Below are 14,605 nucleotides of genomic sequence, written 5' to 3' on the forward strand. Positions count from 1 at the left end.
TCTAGCTGGGTGACCTTGACAAGTTTCTGTGTACATAGTTACGGTGTGTGCCGGAGCTGGCTTCTCCCTGTCAGAGAGCGGAGTGTTTGAATCTCTTTCCAACTCTGTGTTTAATGATGTCACGTTGGCTGTGCTGGGGGTCTTTACACCAGGGAAATTGGCAAATCAGGACTCCCTCCCGCCCACAGGATTGTTGAACATTAATTAGCACACCACTGTACATTTCCTAGTTTGTACAATGACGCTGATGAGACCTACCTCACCCAGAGGTTGAATTGAAATAACTCATGGGAAACACAAGTGATAGCCCTTAATACATGTCAGCCTTCTAATTCTTTTAGCCATGTAACACTAGCTCTATTATTGTTGAGACTACTCTTTGGGGAGGCAGAAGCCTGATTTCACTTGCTCTAACATTGGTTGGCATAACCATTTACCCTCTTGGTATCCCTTTTGCCTCTGGGGCATGTTTGACTGCCATGGCAGCCTGTCAACCCACCCTGAAATTTGAGTTACATAATTATGTGGTCTGACTCAGATAATAGGGTTGTATTGACAGAGAGATGCCAGATTTGGGGAAAAAAGCACAGGCATGGGGCAAAGACCCCGGATTATTACATCAGAATGGAGGATATATCTCAACCTGATTGTGGGGGAAAATGGACCATAATCAAAGAATGCTGGAATACAAAGGGTCACAAGAAACCACACAATCCAAACCCTTGTTTTACAGATGAGGAGACATGCATTCTCAAACTGGGGCTCAGATATTCCTCCACTGTTGTTCTAATTTCCTTTTTGACCAGGCCAATGGTTTTTGGCTATGGTGAAACATGATCAAATTCAGAATCTGTAAGAGAATTTCCTGGATAGGATCAGAAAAGCAAGCAAGAAAATATCTTAAAATGGGGATGCAGATTGGTGCAGCCACTATGGAACACAGTATGCTAGCTCCTCAAAAAATGAAAAATAGAGGTACTATATGATCCAGCAATTCCACTTCTGGGTATTTATCTGAAGGAAATGAAATCACTATGTTGAAGAGCTATATGTTCATTGAAGAGCCCCATTTTCATTATAGCATTATTCACAATAGCAAAGACATGCAACCAACCTGAGTCCATCAGTGGATAAATGGGTAAAGAGAATGTGGCAAATGTACACAATGGTATATTATTCAGCCAGGAGAAGGAGGGAAATCCTGCCTTTTGGGACAACATGGACGGACTTTGAAGGCATTATGCTAAGTGCAATAAGTCAGAGAGATAAAGACAAATTCTGTAAGATTTCATTTATATGTGGAATCTAAAAAAAACCAATTCATTGGAACAGAGAACAGATTGGTGGTTGCCAAAGGTGATGGGAGGGTGTATGTGTGGGGGAGTAGATGAAGGTGGGAAAAAGAAAAAGAAAGAAAAAAATTGTCTTAAAAGAAGAAGCATCATATTCTACATCAGAAGTTTTAGGCTGCCTTAGAGCGAGATCATAGCCCCCTACCCTGCATTCTGCCAGCACTCAAATAGCTATTTTTTTCATGGATTAATTCACGAATATTTCACAAATTAATTAATTTCCATGAATCTGGAATGACTTAATAGATACCATATTAAAATACAAACAAAAAAACTAGGCTACAAGATGGTACAAAGACAAGAAAGACACTGCAAATTGGCAACAGTGTATGTTTTTAGATAGTTTTAGTGTGGAAAGATTTCCTTTTCTACTTTGTGTGATATTTCATCCTGCATTAGTAAGCTATTCCACAACAATGCTGCTTATCAAATTACCCTCAAACCCAGTGGCTTATAATAGCAAGAATTTATTTTCATACTCATAGTCTATGGGTCAGCTGATCTAGCTAGGTTTGGCGGCAGGCTGTGGATCAGGTTCAGATCTGCTGCATGTGTCTCATTCTGTGCCTAGGTGGTTACCTGGGACCTGTTCTCACAGTGGATGGCAGGAGTGCAAGAGGCCAGCCAAATTGTGCTAGCACATTGGAGGCCTCTGCTCACATCATATCCACTAACATCCCATTGGCCAAAGGAAGTCACATGGCTAAGCACATAAATGGGGCAGGAAGTATACACTACCCACAGTGGGAGGGAGCAAGTATTTGCTGAACAACAATCCATCTATCACACAAACTTATCACATTTTTTTGAAGACAACTGCATAAAATACTTTTATAATTGAAAATGTTCTCATTACAAATGTTCTCATTGCATTTTACAGTTTTTAAAGCATCTTTGTGTTATTCTCTCACAGATTCTTTCCCGTAGTCCAGTGACATGGTGGGGAAGGTAGCATCCCATTTTTAAAGATGCAGCAATTCTGGCTGCATTATTTTCCTAGAACTTCCCTAAGAAATTACCACAAGTGTGGTGGTTTCCAACAGGAATTTATTCTCTTGCAGGTCTGGAATCCAGAAGTCTGAAATCAAAGTACCAGCAGGATGGTGATCTTTCTGAAGGCTCTTGAGAAGAATCCTCCTTGCCCCTTCCTAGAATTCCTTGGTTTGCAGCTGCATCACTCTGATCTCTGCCTCCGTCATCATGTGGCCTTCTTTCTCCATTTGTCTGTGTGTCTCTCCTCCTCTTCTTATAAGGACACCAGTCATTAGATTTAGAGCCCACCTTAACTTAGTATGACCACATCTTAACTTCATTACATTTGCGAAGACCCTATTTCCAAATAAGGTAACGTTCACAGGTTCTGGGTGGACATGATGTTTTGGGAGACACTAGTCAACCCAGTGTGTTTGCAGAGTGTATGGCATTTGCACTCTTCCTTGACAGTTCCTTCAGTGCCTGACATGCTTCCTGCCAAATCCATGCCTCATGTCTTAGGCCAGAGCTTCTCAAATTTTACTGTGTACACAGATCTTGTTCAAATGCAGAGTCCGATTCAGAAGGTCTGGGTGGGTCTTGGGGCTGGGACTAGGATGAGGCAAGGAGGTGCCTAGAGTGGCATTACATGGCCTGTATGGTGAGCATCTTCTTAAATGTTGTGCCCTGGGTGCCTTGCTTGCCTCACCCTAGTCCCGGTCCTGTGAGATTCTGCATTTCTGACAAATGCTGCTGGTCCAAGGACAACAATTTGAGTCCCAAGGCCTCAAACTACAGTCTATGTGGGTTTGATGCTCAGTACCCAACTCTCAAAAGCAATGAGGGTGCTTTCCATTTTGAAGCTGGGTGTGTGGGTTTTGTAATGGTTAGAAAGAAACACTGGTTCTACTACATTTTAAAATAAACATTGGATCCTATGGGCTGGCCTGGCTGCCAATATTGGTTCTTTGGGAATATTTTAGGAACTTAAGTGGTAGCACAGAGATCCAGGCCCCTTTGTATGCACCTCATGAGACCTCCATCCCCAACCCTACTCAGTTCCCAGAAAACCCCACTTTTGTAGGCTCCCTGCAAGTGTGTCTTTGATCTCTCCTAACAGACATAGTGCTCAAACCAGTCCAAACCAGATACTAGGCCGAAACCAGCCACCCTGTCACCAACACTTGTGCCTATGTGTTGAGCCTTGGCCCCAGGCCCTGTTGTAACCCCCTCTTTTCTCAAATGTGTATATAGTTTCTGGAAAACAAAGCTTTATTATTTTTTTGTAACCCTACTTGCCTTGTTATCATGGGCCTGGTTTGGGGCCACCCAGGCCTCTGAATCAAACCACACAGGCTTAGGGCTTTGAACCCTCCCCTCTTGCAAGACCCTGGGCTCCTGTTGAATGGCTCCGCCTCCTCGCCAGGACACACTTTTGTGTCCCAGGGATCTCAGGGAACAGCTGAAATCCTGACCTCTCAATTTTCACTGGCCAAAGAAATCATACCCTGCTTTGTTTTCAGACAACATTCATCATTCAGAGGTCCTCTGAGGGGAAGTGACTATTGGATTTTCCCTCTGTAACAACTGAAGAAACTGAGGAACACAGGGGAATTATGGGTCTTCAGACTCACACAGCTAGTCAGAAGAAGTAAATCTGCTTAGTCAAAAGAATCTTTTCTACAGTCATCCATTGGGAGCATTCATGAATTTAAAGAGAAACCTCTAATTGCCATTCTGTTTATGTGTATTTTAATTTAAAGGGGGCTCTTCTGAGGTAACCTAGTCTTGATGCATCATGGGATATGTGGGCAAATGTGGGGAGACTCCCGGAGGCTTTTTCTAAATCATCTAATGTGATGTTATGGAAAGCGGCTTCCGTTTATTAGACTCCTTCATTCAGCAAGAAGGGTTCCTCTCTAAAGAAGCCTGAGAACCTATCATCCCAACGACAGCGGGAGTTCAGGGCCATTTGGGAGGACGGATAATGGAGCAGGCTGATGTTTTTACTCTTTTTATAGCACTCAGTATTTCCACATAACTTCAGGGAGTTGAGAAAAGGGCTGGGGAAACTTTAACACAAGAAAGGGCCAGGTGCTGACCTTCAGTTTTTCCACTCATGATTTCCAGGACTCAATAGCCCTTGGAGATACTAGCCCTTGGAGACATAAAAGGGGAAAAGGGGAAAAATAGCAAAGAAGTATGCTCCCTCCTACTCCTGCCCTCCCTGAGAGATTCTGGGGTGGTAGAGAGGGAAGGGGAGGAGGCAGGAAAATCACATGTCTGTGTGGGACAATAATGAAAATGAGTAAGAAATGTTAAATGTACTGACGTGAAAAAGAAGTCTTGCACTTAAAAAAAATTCTTTTTAGTGATTTCAGAAAAAACTGTTGCAAGATGTTTTGGCTTCTAGTGCCTATAACTGAAAGATGAGTTTTCAAATGAAAGACTCATTTGCTTACTTTTTTGAACTTGGGACTGAAAAGGAGACTTGCCCAGAATCATAAATACCACACTAGCTAGACAACTCATTTCTCTGGCTTCCAGACCTTTCTGATCCACCTGCACTTCCCACAGCTAACTTTGGGGCAGCCAATCCCATAACACCCCTCATCTTCTATCAGTGTGAGCGACATGCGAACACTGAACTCAACTGGGGCAGGGGCTGGGGGCAGGCATTTCAAGGCTAAGCAGGGCTGGAAATGGAAGGGTGGGGTTTCTGGTTTAAGCTTAGTGGTCTTTGAAGTTAAGACAAACCTTGCTTTGAATCCTGGTTCCATTGCTTACTGGTGGTGTGACCTTGGGCAAGTTACGTTAGGGTCTGAGCCTGTTTTCTCCTTTGTGAAATAAGAAGGTAAACCATTCCTGCCCCCTATAGGTTGATGTGAGAATTGCATTAAGGGCTCTCTATAAACCGGGCAGCACCACCAGTATGTTGTACCATCTATCACTAAATCGAAGAAATGCCCTTGACATTTGAGTATCAAATCAGAGACCCTCTGATGCTCTTCTGCCTCTGGATATTCTCTTGCTCTCTGCTTTTTCCAAAAGGCAGATCTGGAACAAAAGAGCTCATGACATCAGGAAATCTGGTGACAGTCAATGAGAAAAGAATTGAAACCACCAGGTTTCTAATTCAATCTCACTGGGGAGAACGAGCTCAAATCTTGGAATTGCGAGGAGAAACACATTAAATCTGAAAGTTGCACTCCTTTTTCATAATGGAGAAAATATTCACTTTTTTAGAGCCAGCAGACTGGAGAGTACAATTAGACCATACTCAAGTCCATATAAGCCATTTAATTAAAAGTCATATAAAAATAATAAAAAGGCAGATTTACAAATCTAGGGTAGAGAAGAAAGCAAATGGAGTCAAAAGGCACACATTAGTTTAAAATTTCCTCATAAGTAGTCAGATGACCTCTTGTACACAAAGTTAAAAAAAAAAAAAATGTCCTGAAGTTGCTCTTTGGAATAGCAGCATTTAAGGTTTTCTTGTCACACTTGTTGGTTCCTTTGGGATGTGGCTGTGTAGTCGTGGGATAAATGTTCCCTGAGAGTTTAGTTAAAACCAGTCAATTCCTTTGAATGTTTTCATGGAAATGTCAGACAACCCTGAAAAGCTAAGGAAGAGGGTTGTACTAAAAGTCTAGCTTTGGTATATTATACAGAGTTGCACCTGGAAGCAGACAGGTGCAATGTGACATCAAGGGGTATTATTTTAACGTAGAGCCCAACATACTCTTAAAGACCTGACTAGATTCTAAAATAATAGAGCCCAGGACTCTACAGAAATGACCAACACCAAGTTTGACCAACCCCAAGTTTAACATAGTACACTCAGCACTAGATTCTACATAAAACATTTTAAACTATGTTCTTTATGACATGAAACAGATTTTCCAAGTGCCTAAGCCATCTCTGAGCTTTAAAGCTGGGCCTCAGAAGCTCAACTGGTGCCTGGGGAGTCTTCATTAACATTCACCTCTAAGGAGAGGCTGAAAGAGGAATTTCCAGTGACAGTTTCTGGCTCAGAGCCCAGGGCTCCCTATCTAAGGCTGTCTCAATGCTGCTACAGGAATTCTGGAGATCTCTCCTTCTCAAAAGGTTTTGTTGGGAAATAAATCAATAGCTAGCTGATATTTTCTGGCATCTGAGCTCCAGCCAGGCCCCCTGAAGTTTGCATAATAAAGAACTTCAAAATGGAAACAAAGTCTCTGCCTTACCCTGGTAACCCAAATCCTTTGTGTGACAGAACATTTATGAAAAAAAAAAAAAAAAAAAAATACATTAGCTGATATCTCCCTCTACCCTTGATATAGCTTTTCACCTTCTCAAAACCCACTCCTCACAATGCTGACAAACCCAAACAGAAAATGACATCTGAGGCAGCTGTTAATTGGCCTACGCTCACATCGTAAGCCAGAGAGAAAAGGTCTATGATCAACTTTTGATTTACAAAAGCCAAGCCCTTTAAGGGGAAAGGCCAGGAGTTATATAGCAGACACCAAATCAGGGAGAACACTGATGAGTGATAAGAGCAAGTCTTCTCTGCCCCCAAGACCAGCCAAAGGCCCCACAGATGGACGCCATCAGCCCTTGAACATGGTGGTCTTTGAGAATGGGCCTGGCCTGTGTCCTGCCCTGCTCTTTCCGACCAGTTGGGATGGGGACCTCATTGGAAGCCTGAATGCAGGAGGTGGTTTTCATGAACAGAGAGAATTGGTAAATTATACAGAGAATTGGTAAATTATACATGTCTTCTTGAGCTCCAACCCTGAGTAGAAGCAGTAAAGACATGGAGCTGAGTTGAGGAATATACAGGTTCCCTGTACCTGTGTCACCCATGTCATCAAGGACTTAAAAGTAGCTTAGGGATCCCCAGGAATGAAATGGGACTTGTGGGTGGTAGCAGTAACCTTAGAGGGTCAATGTCCAAGACCAAATGTGTCATTGGTTACTTTGGCGGAAGTCACTGTGGACTGATGACACTGAGGGCCACTGCTTTGACCCCTTGTCCCTCGGGTAGGGGTAACCCCACCTCTACCCTCTCCACCTCTAGATGTTGACCTCCAGGGAAAAAAGTGTTTGTGTGGACTCCCTCTGCCATTTTCACAAGATGGAAGCTAAAAGCACTTCTGTTAAGGAACGACGTACTTCTTTTCATCCCTGAGTTTTTGGAATAAGATTTGTGCTCCCTACATGTGCTTTTGAAGTTTCTGTTTTCTATGCTGACATAGCAATGAGGCAGATAAGCACAGGGAAAACTTCTAGCCATACACTTGCAGGTTCTCCTTTCTCCTGCCCTCCCATTTGACAGAAAAGGCAACCGTGGCCTTTTCTACTGCATAGGGCAAAATAAAGAAAGGGGTGTGCAAGCCAGTGTGTTTGAAATGAGGTGAGGATCTGGGTGGCTGCTGGTTGTCTGTCAGGCTGGAATCTACGCACTGCGCAAACCACAGATGCCACTGTCTGGGGAAGACCACCTTCGGCTTGCCCTCAGTGTGTAGGCCCAAGCAAGTCTGCTTGGCTTCACTCCTGACCGCCAGTCAACTTGTGGAACAGGTCCTCATCGAGTGTTTCATTCTGGTCCTTGGCGCGGGTGGACAAAAAAATATAGCCACCAATGTATTCATGCACGATCTTGCAATCTGCACTCAGGCAGGTGAACGCAATGGAGACATTCTGGTCGAACTCTATTGCCACCTGGAAGAGAAGGCGCATATAAGCTTAACTTCTGATTAGGAAAGATGAGAAGGAAGCTGCCTTATTGGAGATGGCCCCGGAGCTGAGGGTTGCTGACGTGGCAGACAGATGGATTTCCCTACAAAACCCCATGAAAACCCACCACCTCCATTAGAGGCTTACAGAAAACGTATCTTTGCTCTGTTTGCGCCCTCTTGTGGTGTCAACTTTCCTGCACACCTGGCAAAACATTTCTAGCTCCCAACACACATAGATATTTTCAGTCTAGTTTATATGTAGAACTTTCTAAGCACTCCCTGTGTCAAAGAGCAGGGTACTTGACAGACTTTTAAATGGAGAATGAAAGGCCCACCCTGAAATTTCCTACATCCACTGCCCCTCACTCCTTTCTATCTGAAAGTCATAAACTCTAAGCACTAGAAGAAACTGAAACATTACGAGTTCTCAACCTTGGCTGTCCATTGCAATCACCTGTGGACATTTAAAAATGACTAATGCCCAGCTACTGCCTTAGAAATTCGGCTTTAATTGGTATTGGGAGTGGCCTGGGCAGTGGTATTTTAAAACTTCCCAGGTGATCGTATATGCAACAAGGTTTTAGAGCCAGGTCGTCTCCTTTCAGACCTTCATTCTACAAATGAGTGCCCAGCCGGTTAACAGCCCTGCTGACCAGAATCCATGGTTCTTAAGAAAAAGTGAGTCTCTTAGCATGCCTTTATGCTGATGGTTTTCTACTGGAAAAATGAGGAAACGAGGGAAGAGAATTTGTATACCAGCCAGTTCAGAATGTTTGAAAGCGCTAACGTGCCTCTAACTTCACCTAGAGTTTCCCGGGATGTAGGCTTGGCCTGGACTTAGTCCTCAGGGTACAGGGGCAGATGATGAGAGTCTGAGGATTCGTTAGCTCAAGAGGCCAAGCTTTTTCTCGGTCATCCCAGTGCATTGTACTTGTTTCTCTAGCAGTTTTTTGCTCTGGAGACTGGAATGGATGCTCTCCAGGTGGGCAATGGAGCCTCTGAGTTTTCAACCAGTGAGACCTTTTGGCAGTAATTCAGATGAGGCCTCTTTTTAGGTTGATTTATTTTGGGTGACAGTTACATCTGAGGTAGTTTCTGCCAAGTAATTATCAGCCTAAGTCTTATATAACCCTATGGTGACTCAAAGGAAATTAATCAAACTGCTCAGCAATTTTAAAGTCTGCACAGAAAAGCTGTATGGTGACTAAGCCAACTTGTGGGGTTAATTCAAAAGCATTTTTGGTCTGCACTTGTTAGGAAACTGCCCAGAATTGCATGTGATTATTTTAGCAATTACGACATGCTTGTGGTTTCAGAGTTCTAAATATAAGAACAGCTTTTTAAATCAGAATAATCTGCAATTTTGAGGGAACACACATTTCCAGGCTCAACACTGAATATATCCCAAACTTTCATTTTACCTGACGGATTTCCCAATTTACATTCCACTGTTTCATATTTGCGAATCTCCACGTTGTAATTGGAATTCCGGTGGCTACATCAATTCTAATCAACCTATTATATGAAACTCCCAGAATGTCATCTTTCTTGCTGCCTTTAAATCTGAAAAAAAATAAAAAAATGAAAAGAAACTGCTTCCTGTAATATGATGTTCATTCACATATCATTTCTTAAAGATAATACCAACATTTCTACACTTGACCTTATCCAAAAGGCCGAGAAGCGACAATACCAACATTTCTAAATCATTTCCAAAGAATGGACAATGAAGGATTAACTTTCTACAGAAGGGCATTATTATCATGATAAGGAGAATATGACTAATGGAGAGGATTAAGGCTATGCTGCAGACATCCTTTAAGTGAAATTGACATCAGGGGAAAGCAAAATAAGAGGCGGGCAAGTCAATTAATTCAAAATCAGCACCAACTGTGTACTTCAGGCACCCTTCTAGGCACTGGGAATACAGTAGTGACCTAAATGCATAGGAAATTCCTGACTTCATGGAGCTGATTCCGTTGGGGGAGGCTGACATGAAACATGGTCGCAGATTTCATAAAATCAATATGTGATTTCTTTCTCTGTTTTTACAAATGTTGTTATCCTAAAAGAACCAAATTTCCTTTTAAAATTTCCTTCCCCACCGTTAGCTAGGATTCAAGGGTATTGGCACTTTGAACAGAGGTATGGAAGATCTTTATGAACAGCCCAAAGTTTTGGGCCATTTGTGAAAGGGCAGTAATTTTAAAATAAAAACAGTTCTACATTCTAGACAAAGTGAGAATAAACTGGGCTCCAAGAAAGCCACTTAAAATGAAATGGAAAGTGAGAGAGGCAAGTAAACAGCGTTATCACCTGACGAGGTAATAGGTGACGCCAAATTCAGGTAGAGACTGCCAGGCCTGAATGAACCGCAGCTTGGCTTCCACCAGGGACATCTGGGCCACGTTCTGGTGGGCTTCCAGAATCCGGGCTGTTAGCTAAACAGAAACAGGAGACATCAAACTCTTCTTAGCAATTATCCCATTCGCTCTAGATCCCCGAGGAATACAAGATCCAACGGCAGCTCTCCAAAGACAATTCATTCTCATATTGTCTCTTTCTCCCTTTCAGACATGCAAATCACTGGGGAGAAGCAGAAACAAGATCAGCCCACACACAACCTAAGTTTCATGCAGATGGAGAGTCCTGGGTCCCTCTTTCTGGGGTCCGTGGAGTGTCCACAGACAGTGGGTGTGTTTGAATCAGTGCATCTGTTTAACTTTTAACTTATGCTTATGGAAGCATAATTTAATTTGTAGGGACTATAGCATTTTACTTTTAATGAAATTATATGAGGGCATATTGTCATGTTCAGATAGCAGGACAGTCACCTCCATGATAATTAGCAATGGTTTCTTAATATCATCTAATACCCAGTCCATAGTCAAATTTCCCCATCAACTGATTTTTCATGATGATGGTCTCAATCATTTTAATTCTTCATTTTATTTCAGAAAATACAGAAGTTACTGTAATCAATCACCCCAACAAGATTAATAGTACCTGTTTGGACTTGTGTTTTTTTGCGCAACGAGGTGACACAAACCATTCTGGGTTCATGTCTGTGTTTTCAATACTGGAAGCCACTGGAGAAGTTGAGTTCCGGTTTTTCATCTTCAGAAATGAAAGGATGTTGAGGACCTCTGGCTGGTAGGAGCTGTCTGCCATCGTTTTGCCCTTTGATGCCAAGATGCAGGCAGCCATCCATTGGGCATACTGGTTCTCCTGCAGCAAACACGAGAGGGCTGAGAAGCAAGTTCAAGTGCAAAGCCCCTCAGCAGGGAACGGGACTTGGGCTTTCATCTCTACAACACAAAACTGTCACCTTCTAAGCATGGAAAGATGTATGTTCTGAGTGGCTATAAATCACCTAATTTAACACCCAACAATAGTTTTTGAGTCCTGTGTTTAGTTTCTAGATGATGGACTAGAGAATAGGAATGTCAACCATAATAAATCCATGAATTTAAAGATGAACCAAGGACATGTGCCATGGAGCAAAGATAGGTGAAAACCCAAACTACCAGAGAGACTTCCTTGATACAGATATTTCCATTTTCATATCCTGTCTGATCTCTATGACAGAAGAAAAGGAGGGGAAAAAATCATGAACTGATTTCGCATATTATTTCAACTCTGGCCTATCGTTAGTAAACATTCTAATCCCATAGTAGGAATCAGGTCCATCGATGGGTCCCGAGCCAGTTAGTGGTGGCTTCTATTGTTCTTTAATGTCTGTGCTCCTTTTTTACCTCAGGTACTGAAGAGGAGGTTCCAGAAGCTGAGGGGACGCAACTGAGAAGTGGAATTCTTCAGAACAGTAAGTGTGATACACTGAATTACTGGCCTTGGTCTTCGCTCTTCTGGTATCCATACCTAGTGCCATGTCATTTTATATTCCCTCCCACCAGTGCCAGAGTGTAGTTTTCACCTTTTGACTTTGAGCCCAGCTAGACTCACTTTGGCCATTGGCCAATGGAATATGGATGGAAAGGACAGTGTACCAATTGCAAGCCCAAGTGTTAAGCGGACTCACATGTTTCCAGCTGCCCTCTTGCACTTCCATCATGAGAAGAGCCTCCCCAGGCAGCCTGGGACCCAGGATAAATACAATGAGGTCAACCTGCAGTGAGAAGCTAAGCCCAGCCAGACCTATGGCTTGAAGCAGGCCTGCCCAGCTGCCACCAACCTGGATCATCCAACCCCCAGCCTGCCTGCTGATGTTTCAGAAACAAATGTCTATTGGTGTATGTTAGTGTGGTTTACGTGGTTGTTTGTTACAAAGCAATAGCTCGCTGATACAACAGTGCTGTAAAGTGAGAAAACGCTTCAGCTGGTTTGTCCTTGGGCTTACTAAAGGTGATGTGACCGAACATTTTTGTGGTTTTACTTACATGGTCACATCTCAAATACACTTCATTCATACCATCAGCAACAGGTATTAGTAACTTGATTCCAAATTTTCTTCCAGCTACATTCACATCTGGCACAACTTCGCAGCCTGAATAATAAAAGGCAGGGGTACAATTGAGTCCTGAAGAACCTGTTATATACATACCAGGTGTACGTCTAACATAAAGACGTTGAACATACACCCCTCAGATTTGGTTCTCTTCTAAAAAATGCAGGAGCAATCTGATCACATTAACAGAAAGATAACTAACTAAGACTTATGAACTAACATGGATAGAGAAACATATTTTCTTTCATGATTTTCTTAAATATATCATCAACCGAATTCATTCTGAAGGTTGATTTGGCTATTCTAACCCATGGGAACGATTATGAATATGAACTGTAAAATAAATCAAAGCACAGGAAATTCTGATCGCCACAATGATAAGGGAATTGAGTGTACTGATTAATAAAATATTTCAACTGACAGAGTTACCAGTACACTCACAGTCACTTTCAGAAATGAGAATAGGTAGTAAAGCAATGCTGAATTAAACATAACTTCTGGAATGCAGAAAGCTTTTCAGGATCCTACAATGCCTCATGTACTATACTTATGATGCCAGTTACCATCAATTCATGGACTTGGACACACCGGAAAAGAAGAGACAGCAGATTGGAAATCACCACATTGACTAAACCATGTTCCAGGTCTATGCCCCATGGGGAAGCAGAGCTGTAGGCAGGTGGCCATTCTGAACAGTGACACTGGAAGTCAGCCTTGCTTCTGCGGCTAGGAGTCTTGGCTTTCATCTGTTTGCTGGGTCATGACGAGCCACGGCAAGATGTAAAACCCTCTTACCTCTAAGATTTAGTTTTTCTATTGGTTCTCCTTGTTCAAGTTCCTGATTTTTAAAGTAGGCTATAGATGTGTCTTTAAAGACGAACCAATATTGCTTGAACGCTTTTAATATTAGCTTCTTGGGCCTGCAAAGTAAAGCACAGTGAGCATTTAAACAATCATCCAGAAATGTAAGACACTTTGCAAATTTTAAGCGGATCAAGACTCATTTCCAAACAACATATGCTTTATTTTAAAAAACAATTTGCAAATTGCCAACTCATTTATAAAAACTAGAAATGGGATTTTGCTATGAGATGTAGAAGTTAAGGCAAAAGCTCAGGAGTTAGACCAACTGGGGCCATATTCGGGTGCTACTACTGCTTAAACGTGTGACCCTGGGAGAGACATTTCAACTGCCTGGGTCATGTGCACTCTCTCTGTGTGACAGGGAGAGTAACAGCCTCCAATTCACAGGGCTGTTATGAGGGTGGAAAGAGGTAATCTATGTAAAGTGCTTATCACAGTACCTGGCACAAGTGAAGTGCTCAATGAATTATTATTATGTATGTGAGAAACACCCACAGATCTGGTGACATCTGAAATTTCCACACACTACTTAGATCTGAAAAAGCTGTCCATATGGACAGCACAACCTTCAAGCTACCAGACATAAATATCAGATAGAAAAGTGAGCAAACTTTTCTGTAGTTTCCTCTTGACCCTTCAGAGAAACCACCAGGGAATTCCCAGTGAGCCATGGAAATCACCCAAATCTACAGCTATTTGATATAGACTCCACAGTTATTAAAAATATTTTGTGGGAAGATCTCCCATGGTGTTATCTGTTGAGGCCGGAAAACTTTGTACTTTGGGCTACACAAGGTTGGCGGTGCCAATGGCAGGACTCAATTGGGTTACTGAAAATAGAAAATGTGTGAGAGAGCTAGGGCGTAGGAAAGGGGGTACAGATGGACAGACAAAAGCAATCCTGGCCTTGGGGTGGACCAGGGTACCTCATGTAGAGGAGTAGATTTCTGCATTCAAGAACAGGAGAAAGAGAGGAAGCTTGGTGCTAACCCCACTCATATAATTTGGGGCAAGTCTTTTAACACATCAGTACTAGACTTTCCTTAGCTAAAAATGTGTTGTCCTTAACACAAGGATAAGGAAATGTTCATTTAAAAAACAGTGTATTACCAGAGCATATTATAGAAAAATTAGAAAATAAAATTGAAAAACACTATACAAAGTTAATGTTTCCAGGATTTAGAAAAACCACTGCATTAAAATAGTATTTACCATGTTGAGAATTATAG

The 14,605-nt window shown here is 42.3% G+C and overlaps 1 protein-coding gene across 4 annotated transcripts in view; it reads right to left on the reverse strand.

The window, feature by feature from the left end:
• Positions 1-5,609: 5,609 nt before the first annotated feature.
• Positions 5,610-14,605, reverse strand: part of FERMT1 (FERM domain containing kindlin 1) — a 40,005-nt gene continuing 31,009 nt past the window's right edge. For all 4 annotated transcript variants that reach the window (XM_088789260.1, XM_074317661.2, XM_074317662.2 and 1 more), the window contains 6 exons: positions 13,308-13,432; positions 12,445-12,551; positions 11,054-11,275; positions 10,364-10,488; positions 9,469-9,610; positions 5,610-8,030 (listed from right to left, as the gene is read on the reverse strand). In XM_088789260.1, the coding sequence (XP_088645386.1) occupies positions 7,857-8,030; positions 9,469-9,610; positions 10,364-10,488; positions 11,054-11,275; positions 12,445-12,551; positions 13,308-13,432 (895 nt within the window). In that variant the 3' untranslated portion in view covers positions 5,610-7,856. The remainder of the gene's footprint in view (positions 8,031-9,468; positions 9,611-10,363; positions 10,489-11,053; positions 11,276-12,444; positions 12,552-13,307; positions 13,433-14,605) is intronic.

This window comes from Rhinolophus sinicus, chromosome 13, assembly GCF_057876585.1.
Source record: "Rhinolophus sinicus isolate RSI-liver-muscle chromosome 13, RSI-T2T, whole genome shotgun sequence".
Taxonomy (NCBI): Eukaryota; Metazoa; Chordata; class Mammalia; order Chiroptera; family Rhinolophidae; genus Rhinolophus; species Rhinolophus sinicus.